Here is a 9,408-nt window from a genome sequence, read left to right on the forward strand (position 1 = left end):
AGGAAAGGAACTTGCTAGCCGGCTAAGTACTTTAGCAATCTTCTGGCGTTAGCATTTTGATAATGGCGCCTTTAGACCTCGATAAGTACGTTGAAATAGCAAGACACTGCAAATACCTGCCGGAAAATGATCTAAAGGTGAGTTGAAGAAGCTGAAATTGTATCGTTAGGCTAAGGTTTGTTCATATCAGTGGAAGCAAATGCGGTAACTGTACGAAGTTTGTTCAACAAGCGTGGCTAGTACCGTTAACTAAACTGCTAGCGTTAATTATTCCTCAGTGGTAGCAAAGATTGTTATTCTTTGTATGCACATTTTACCAGCTTCACCGGTGTTAACAAAGGCGGTTGAAAAGCTTCGTATGTACAGGATCGTCAAAGAGGAAGCGGTAGTGCTAAATGCTACTATAAGAGTTCAATGTTACGATGATGCGGACATGGGAAACACAGCAGCGCAAACCAAACAGCAACCTATCGTCAGCAAGTTTCATAAGCAGGCTAGATATATCGTTAGCCGCTATAGCTACCCAGTCTCAAATGTTTAGTGCTCAGGCATTAGGCAAAAACTATGTACATGTGCTTTCTACAAGAAAGCAAAACGGCTCATTTAGAAACCTGAATCTGCTTCAAAGAGCCTCAGAGCTAACGCTAATCTGTTAGTCGTCCGCCTCCAACCTATCTGCTAACATCTCGTCCAGTCATCAGCAGTTATATTTTGATGTTGTTAATACTGCTGTCATACAGCAGTCAAAACCAGCAGTAATTGCACCACCAGTTTATGACCTTTATTTAATAATTGTGCAACATAATGGGGCTGCAACTAACAATTACTGCCATTGTCGATTATTTGCTCGATTATTCGATGAATTGTTTCGACCATAAAAGGTTAGAAAATGTCAATCAGTGTTTCCCAAAGCCCAAGCTGGAATCAGATTGGAAAAAAAAAATCTTAGAAAAAGTTGCCTAAACCGATTATCATTATTATTATTATTATTATCAATTTCTGATCAAACTCATATTCTTACAACTTTATATGGGGGTAAAGTAAAGTTTACTGTAAACTAGTTTGCAATCTATTGAATCGAGAGCCTGACCTATATATTGTCAGCCTATTATCAACAGATATATCCGTATTAGCGTATATGTTGCCCAATATGTGCAGATATGAAACCTTTTTTTTATTATAATGGAGAAAAAATGCTTGCATAATTTATACTTATTACATTCCGCATAAATTTACTGTATCAGTGTACTGGGGAAATTTTAGACATTAGATGTTATTGTTAAACTGTAAAATATCCTGACTCAGTAACATATATTGATTGATAACCATATTTTAGGGATTCCTGAAAAAAAATGTGTGTATCAACCGATATACCTATCAGGATTGTTCACTTCCTAATATCAGTATCAACATCAACCTTAAAGATTGAGTATAGATTGGGTTCCAGTTGTATTGTCAGCGGTAATCCTTGTTTTTACCCTACGTAGCCCCACAGCCACTGTGAGACTGGCACAGTCACTGTGGGGATGCTGGTTTGGAGGTAACTTAGACCCGTGAAGAACCGTATAAGCTAGAGAATATTGGATTAATGATCTTTTATGTTGTTGTTAAGCTGTTATGATGCTGTATTGTAAGAGGGTGACTGAGACCGCTCACTAAAATCATGTTTATTTTTCAGAGACTATGTGATTATGTTTGTGATTTACTCCTGGAAGAATCAAATGTTCAGCCGGTCTCAACTCCAGTTACTGTTTGTGGAGATATTCATGGTCAGGTAGGTCCAACTGGTTTCTTGTTCTAGTTTGTCCTTTAAAAATTATTGAAATCCAGCCTGGACACTGAGATTACTGATATAGTCATTTCCTTTGTCTTGTTTCTTAAAATGCCTAAAAAAAGTCTCTGTATTTGTTTGCATTCCTAAAAGACATGCTATTCCCTTTAAAACAAACTAACAAACCTTCATGTTCCTGTCTAGTTTTATGATCTTTGCGAGCTCTTCAGAACTGGAGGTCAAGTTCCAGACACAAATTACATTTTCATGGTAAGCAAGTTTTCTTTGTTTATCTATGTGGAAACATAATTGAATATGCACATCTGAAAGTAAGAAAGGCTTTTTGTAGTATAAAATACAGGTTAGGGTTAGAAAATTATTTTTAAAATAATGAAAGTGAAATTATCAGTTATCTTATCAGTATCGTGCCATGAGAAGCAGGTAATTAATGGTTATCCTAAATCTTATTGTGCATCCCTTGATGCACTGTATCCTGGAGTCAACTGAGCTGTGTTTTGAATGCATATATGGAGGCAGTTAAATGTGTTGGGGTCCCTGATGGTGTCTTCTTTTTCCACCTTTTAGGGAGACTTTGTAGACAGAGGATATTATAGCTTGGAGACATTTACACACCTGCTAGCTTTAAAAGCAAAATGGCCGGATCGTATCACACTTCTACGTGGAAACCACGAAAGCAGACAAATAACACAAGTGTACGGCTTTTATGGTAGGTACATGTGCCTCACTGTTACTGTTGATACATGCAGATGTTTTCTGTTTTAACCAGCCGATCAAACCAAGTTTCCATGTATGCTCTGCTTATTTTTAGATGAGTGCCAAACAAAATATGGAAATGCAAATGCCTGGCGGTATTGCACAAAAGTCTTTGACATGCTGACTGTGGCAGCTGTAAGTTCATTTATGGTTCTTTCACATTGGTTGCATGATGCTGTTTGCCTGTAGAACATAGTACTTGTTCATGGGTTTGGAGAGGTGGCTGACACACATACATGCATTCACTCATGCACACACAGCAACAAACAGACTTCAGGATCAGTATTTAGTGGACTTGGCAGGGGTGTCATTGTACACAGAAGTCACGGTTTGCTACGTACCTCACTATAGGGGTCACGGTTTGGTAAAACAGGAAGAGAAGTAAGAAAATCCCAAATGCTGTAGGCTAGATTTCTTTTCAGTTATTTAACTGACAGTTACCATGGCCACCAAGTATAGTACCACTTAAGATAGTTGGTACAGCCTGTAGGCAAAGCAAGTTTATTTATTTATTTTATTGTTTGGCCTTTTCATGGTTTTATTACATAGGACAGATGAAGAGCAAGGAAGGTTGATATGCAGCAACCCTGCATGGGCCACTGCAGTCCAGGACAAAGCCTCTGTTCATGGGACGCACACTCGACCAACTGAGCTATTGGGGCACCCTGGCAAAACAAGTTTTTTTTATACAGCACTGTTCAGACACAAGGCATTTCAAAGTGCTTTAAAAGGCGTATAGAAATATGTAAATAATAAGACATTGGAATTTTAAAAAAGTATTTAGACAAAAACAAAAGCAAAAAATTAGGTAAGTTATTTATCTAAGATGTTGGTAAGCCACGATAAACCATAATGTTGTGAGCCCTGATTTAAATGAGCTTTAACTGAGCGTTAAACAGTTTGAGCAGATATCAGGTTCTCAGGAAGGTTGTTCAACAGGTGGAGAGTAGAGAAACTAAATACTGCTGTACATTGCTTCGTAGTGCATCAAACAGAAACAGTGTTTCCTCTTTTTAACTGTTTATTTTCCCCTTTCTTTTTTTTACAAAACAGAACGTTCCTTGACATAGGACCTCCCATCAAAAATAACCAATGATTTAATAGCACAAATAAATAAATAACATAACAAATTACATTTTACAAAGTGATGGACAATCTCAGCAGAGCAGGGTCAATTATATGGAAACATTTTCTATGGCATTCCATTATAACGCAGTTCTATTACAGCAACCCATATTGCTTAAACACCTAAATATAATGTAACACAGTTCCACCTCTGAGCAAAAGTGTTGATCTTCATTTGTAGGTTTGGTAAACTCTCACATAGGTCATATTTTCACGCAAAGCTGATGTTAAATGTTATGTAAATGTCAATTGCTTTGGTAATTTGGTCTTTGCTCCTGTTTGCTTTCACATCTAGAGGCTGCTTTAAAACAGTGGGTTGAAATGGTTGGACTGCTGTCTTTGTTTTTGTTTAGTTTTTTAGTTTAGTTTTTTTGTTTGTTTATTTGGTGACTGACACATCTGGGTGATGCCGTCTGTTATGCGTTAGCGTGTTTGATGTGTTCCCACTCGCATTACACTGTTGAACAGTCGACACACCATCCTCGTCCGATCCACCAAATGCTATGTGGTTGGAAAACAACTTTCAGGTGAATTACTGCCACTAACTGGGTTGGAGTGTGGATCAGAACAATTATAATCTTGCCCATTGACATAAGCTTTCGCCATAGTGTGACAGTCAGACGTCTTCTTTGTATGACTGCATGCACCGGACTGTGACGGTTCAGGACGAATACATGCACAGTTACATCCCTAGTACTTGATAAAGTAAAAATAAGTGTTGGCTGCGACTGTATGCTGCCACCCCAAAAGTTGAATGTAATTGTCTAAGCTGTCTGGGTTAGTCGCAGAATAGAGTGAGGTTTGCAAACCTCCATTTTGGTATATTCGATTTAGATAACTAACCCTAACCCTTATATTTGGTGTGTAGTTTTTATTGTTTTTTACTAATATACAATATCAAACCCATTTTTCCTATCCCAAACTGCCTGATTTTGACATCTTTTAATCTCTAATCCCAGTTGATAGATGAGCAGGTCCTGTGTGTCCATGGTGGTCTTTCACCTGACATCAAGACTTTGGACCAGATCCGCACCATCGAACGCAACCAAGAGATTCCACACAAGGGGGCCTTCTGTGATCTTGTGTGGTCTGATCCAGAGGATGTGGACACCTGGGCTATAAGTCCACGAGGTGCAGGCTGGCTGTTTGGCTCCAAGGTTACTAATGAGGTACGCTCTGTTGCCAATATTTAAAATAAATCATTGGAAAATTAGGGGAAAAACATCCTTTGACCTGTAGCATCAGTTTTATAAAAGTAACGCTGACGTTTTGTTTATAGTTTGTTCACATCAACAACCTGAAGCTCATCTGCCGTGCACATCAGCTAGTTCATGAAGGCTACAAGTTCATGTTTGACGAGAAGCTGGTGACCGTGTGGTCAGCGCCCAACTACTGCTACCGCTGTGGAAACATCGCATCCATCATGGTCTTCAAGGATGTCAACAGACGAGAGCCCAAGCTGTTCCGCGCCGTCCCTGACTCCGAGCGTGTCATACCTCCCCGAACAACCACCCCCTACTTCCTCTAAAGACAAGAGCCAGTTCTGTCTCCTCCCCGCCCTCTGGAGATCTCAACTCTCAAACGTATTTATATGCAACCTATTTTAAGAAATTCATGGGAGTTACATCCCTTTCAGGTCTACAGTATCTTGAGAAGCAAAAGGTTTCTTCCAAAGCTAGTCTGTTTGCACCACACTCACTTCGTTCGGAAAGAAACATCCCCTTCTATCCCTAATGAGAAACTGATACTTTCAAATGTCCTCATATTTTATTGATAAGAAAATGTAAAATGGCTTAATATCGATGTCATGTATCCCACTGAAGCAAATAAGCTGCCAATAATACACATTCAAATAAAGTGATTCACAGACAGGTGACAAATTAAAGGGAAAACTTGAATAAATGAGATGAGAAATGTAACAAACGGTGATGCAGTCATGCTGTTGGGGCATTTTGCTGACATGGTTTGGGTCCACTCGTCCCCTCAGAGGGAACGGTCACTGCAAATCGACACAAAGTTGTTCTGTGTGATCACCTTTATGCTGTGGTGAAACATTTCTATCCTGATGAATGAAAATGATGTGAATCATATGCCGTGACCTTCACAGTCAACACATCTCAATTGAATTGAACACCTATGGGAGATTTTGGATCGATGTGCTCTCCACCACCTTCATCAAAATGCCAAATGAGGGAATTTCTTTGACACTTGGTGTTGATTTTTCCTTTACCTTGTCACCCGTCTGTATATTTTTCTTTAAATAGTTTAATTTCATTAGTTGCCTTTTTTAAGACTACTTTTCTCATTTCTGTTTGAACACCTCAGACCCACTGTATAAACAGCTGCTGAGCCCATCCTCTGCCTTAATTGGGGGTTTTTAATTTTAAGCCTTATTTTTAGACTTTCTTATTAATTTATTGTTTTTAAAGTGTCCTGTTCTACAGACAGTTTGTATTTGTATGGCAAATATTCACAAGTGTCTGTCTTAAAATGGCAATTACTTTTGCATTTTCTCATCACTATGTGTATGTGACTACTTTGACAGTGTGAAGAATTGTTGCAGCAACAGTGGCTTTGATAAGCAATATCATTTAAATTCGAATCTCAATTTCCCGTGCAAGTGCATTTTCTTGACTAGCTCAGCTCCATAGTTGTATTTGTAGCAGAGGATGGTTTTATTTGACGTTCCCCTGTTTTGTAATTTCAATAAAACATTATTCATTGAAGTCTTTTGAAGAGTGGTCACTTCCATCACAAACCTATTGTTATAATGTAGTCCTAACCATTGAAAAATGTCAGCAAAGACAAAGGGAACACTGATGTGGCTAGAGTGAACAGGATCCAACCTGCATGGTTCATGGTTTTTAACTGGACCAAATGAAAACAAGCTGATGTGTAAGAATGCTTCAGGTGACAGAAAAGGGAAAAACAGGAAAAGATGATGACTATCATCATGAGGGAACGGGCTTTACTGTTCCCATTTGAACCCAGTAGGTTTAAAGCATCTGCACGGCGTAGTCTAAACAATTGAATGTGTTCCACTTTGTATTACACTTTAAAAGAGATTTCCATTTAATTTCATGTGAGGCACGTAGACTATTTAGGTCAAGGCATCAATGTCCCTGTTGTATCCAATATCAAATATTTAAAGAATATTTCAAGCCTGTGCTCTCAACCCCACCTGACTCTTCTGCACTCAGTTCAATCCGGTGGTGGAAAGTAACGTTTACTCAAGTACTGTACAATTTTAAAGTACTTGATACTGCTACTCTACTCCTTTTCAGAGGGAATTATATTTCTTTTTACAACCTAATCAATTTTTCAGATAAAGATTTTACATAGAAACATATGATCATCTCATAGAACCACATGACTGGATAAACACATTGAGATATGTGGCTTCAAAAAGTGCTCCAAGTACTGTACATTGGGTAATAACTATGAATGCATTTTAAAAAATAAGAATATTAACCAATGTTTTTTTCACTGCCATTTCAAAACAGCAAATTAAGAACTTTACATATAACACATATCACAATGACAGGTATGAACAAAACATATTAAATAAATCAACATAAACTATTGTAAATAACATTTAATGTTGAAAGTGAGGCCAAGAAGTTTTATGATAGACAATATCAGCATAACAAATGGGTCTAAGTTTTTTCTGTATTAGATGGAAAACACTGGACCAATAAATAATCCCCATAACATTCAATATATATTATAATATTGTCTAATAGTCACACATACAGTAATTTTCATGCATTGCTCATAATCTTATTAAGCACTTAAAGGGTAATTCAACCAAGTTTACACATTAAAGTGTATTTACAGGTGTTGGGGAGTACTGCTACATATGTGAAAAAAGTAGTATTAAGCCTTTTGTGGCTCCAGAGGAAGCTGCATGTAATCTCATAAATTGCCTCCAGTGATGTCACTCAGTGGCTAGTTGCATTGTGGGTAATGTAGGTGCCAGGTTTTGAAAATCAGTCCATTGGTCTAGCATTGCCATATATTTCAAATATAACTAGATAATGAATGCAAAGCCCATTCCTTCCAATGAGAATAGGAAGCTGAAGTCACGCCCCTTCTGGTTTGCCTCATGGGACCTTATACCGGAAAAACTTTGGTATCGAATGGAGAGACAATGTTTTTTGATCATGTATGAATTGTGTCATGTATAACATATATGATGTTTGTCAAATTAAAAGATAATTTAATTTAACATTTCAATAAAGTTTCAGTTTGTCATCAAACTAATGAAATATCAGACTGAAAATACGTCATTTTAAAGACGACACAGCCAATAGCCTCGTTGGTGACGTTGTCTCATTGAATGCTCACCAAAACCCGTAACTTAAACATTGTAGAGCTGCTCCTGTATATTAGCAGCTCACACAACTGACCAACTCTCCTTTCACATAACTGCAGTTGTCAATATGAGCAGATTTATTGTGATTTTCATTTTTATTCTGTGCCGAGTTGGCGGCCATGTTGGTGTTGGTGACGTGTGTTGAGCAAGACAATGTAGTTCACTGAGTGCTTTAACACAAAGCTAGATGCTACTTATCTTTAGTTATGAGAAACTGCAACTTTATTGACTTGGAAAATTATTTTTCAAATTCACAAACATCATATGTGTCATTCATGACACAACTCAAAAGATTATTTGTTCCTCCCCATTATCTACCGTACAATTATCGTACATCCATAGGTGCAAACCAGAAGGGACGTCACTTTGGCTCTCTATTGCTTGTTGGGTGCTTACGCCAAAATTATCCAGTCCAGTCTTACAGACATCTTTTTTATAATGGTGCACTATGGGGAAAACGTTTTTTGGGCTGCAGGGAAAGTTTTTGCTGTAATGTTGCACTCCTGTAACACTGCTGGACTCATAATGCACAGTTTAAAACCGAATGATGACAATCGATCACCTTTTCATCCCACACATTATTTTACCTTTTTCAAAACCGGGCATCTACATTACCCAAATAGCAAGTTAACCACTGAGTGACATCACTTTAGGCAGTATATCAGATTACATGCAGCTTCCTCTGGAGCCACAAAGGGCGTTAAACTACCATTTTCACATAGTACTGCCCAACACCTGATCTCTACAAGAAAGGTCAGAGCCACCTGTATTTGCTCAGGAGACTGTTTTATTACCTGGTGATGGTCAGGGTCATCTTTTACGCTGTAGTGTGCTGGGACAGCAGGGTGAAGGCAGCTGATGCCAACAGCCTCAGTAAACTCATCAGAAACACTGATTCTGTCCTGGGAGTGAAGCTGGTTCATTTGCTGGAGGTGTCAGCGAGGAGGATGCAGAGAAAACTACTGAGTAATATGGACAATGCCTCTCACCCCCTGCATTCCACCCTGGAATCATATCAGAGGACCTGATTCTCACTCCAGGGACTGAGACCACCAAGCAGCACCACAGAACACCACAAGAGGTCTTTTCTACCAGTGGCCATCACACTGTAACTCCTCCCCCTTCTGTGGGAAGAACAGCTGACACAAAGGACACTAACTACAATGATACAAATCTTATGTGTGCACTATCACTTTTTTCAACATGTGCAATACTACTTTTCATTATCATTACTATCATATACTATATAACATTGATTATCAGATGCAGTATTACTTATTTTTTACTACCTTCAATATCAGTTGAAGCCAGTTTTACTTTCAATTTCATTGTCAATACTACTTTTTTCTATTTTAGTTTATTT

General features: G+C 38.2%; 1 protein-coding gene across 1 annotated transcript; it reads left to right on the forward strand.

The window, feature by feature from the left end:
- Positions 1-6,396, forward strand: LOC141006410 (serine/threonine-protein phosphatase 6 catalytic subunit-like). The gene is made up of 7 exons (XM_073478605.1): positions 1-137; positions 1,679-1,774; positions 1,976-2,041; positions 2,357-2,498; positions 2,601-2,680; positions 4,630-4,839; positions 4,950-6,396. The coding sequence occupies exons 1-7, from the start codon at positions 63-65 to the stop codon at positions 5,196-5,198; spliced, it is 918 nt and encodes a 305-aa protein (XP_073334706.1). The 5' UTR covers positions 1-62; the 3' UTR covers positions 5,199-6,396.
- Positions 6,397-9,408: the final 3,012 nt, after the last annotated feature.

The sequence above is a fragment of the Pagrus major genome, chromosome 12 (assembly GCF_040436345.1).
Source record: "Pagrus major chromosome 12, Pma_NU_1.0".
Classification (NCBI taxonomy): Eukaryota; Metazoa; Chordata; class Actinopteri; order Spariformes; family Sparidae; genus Pagrus; species Pagrus major.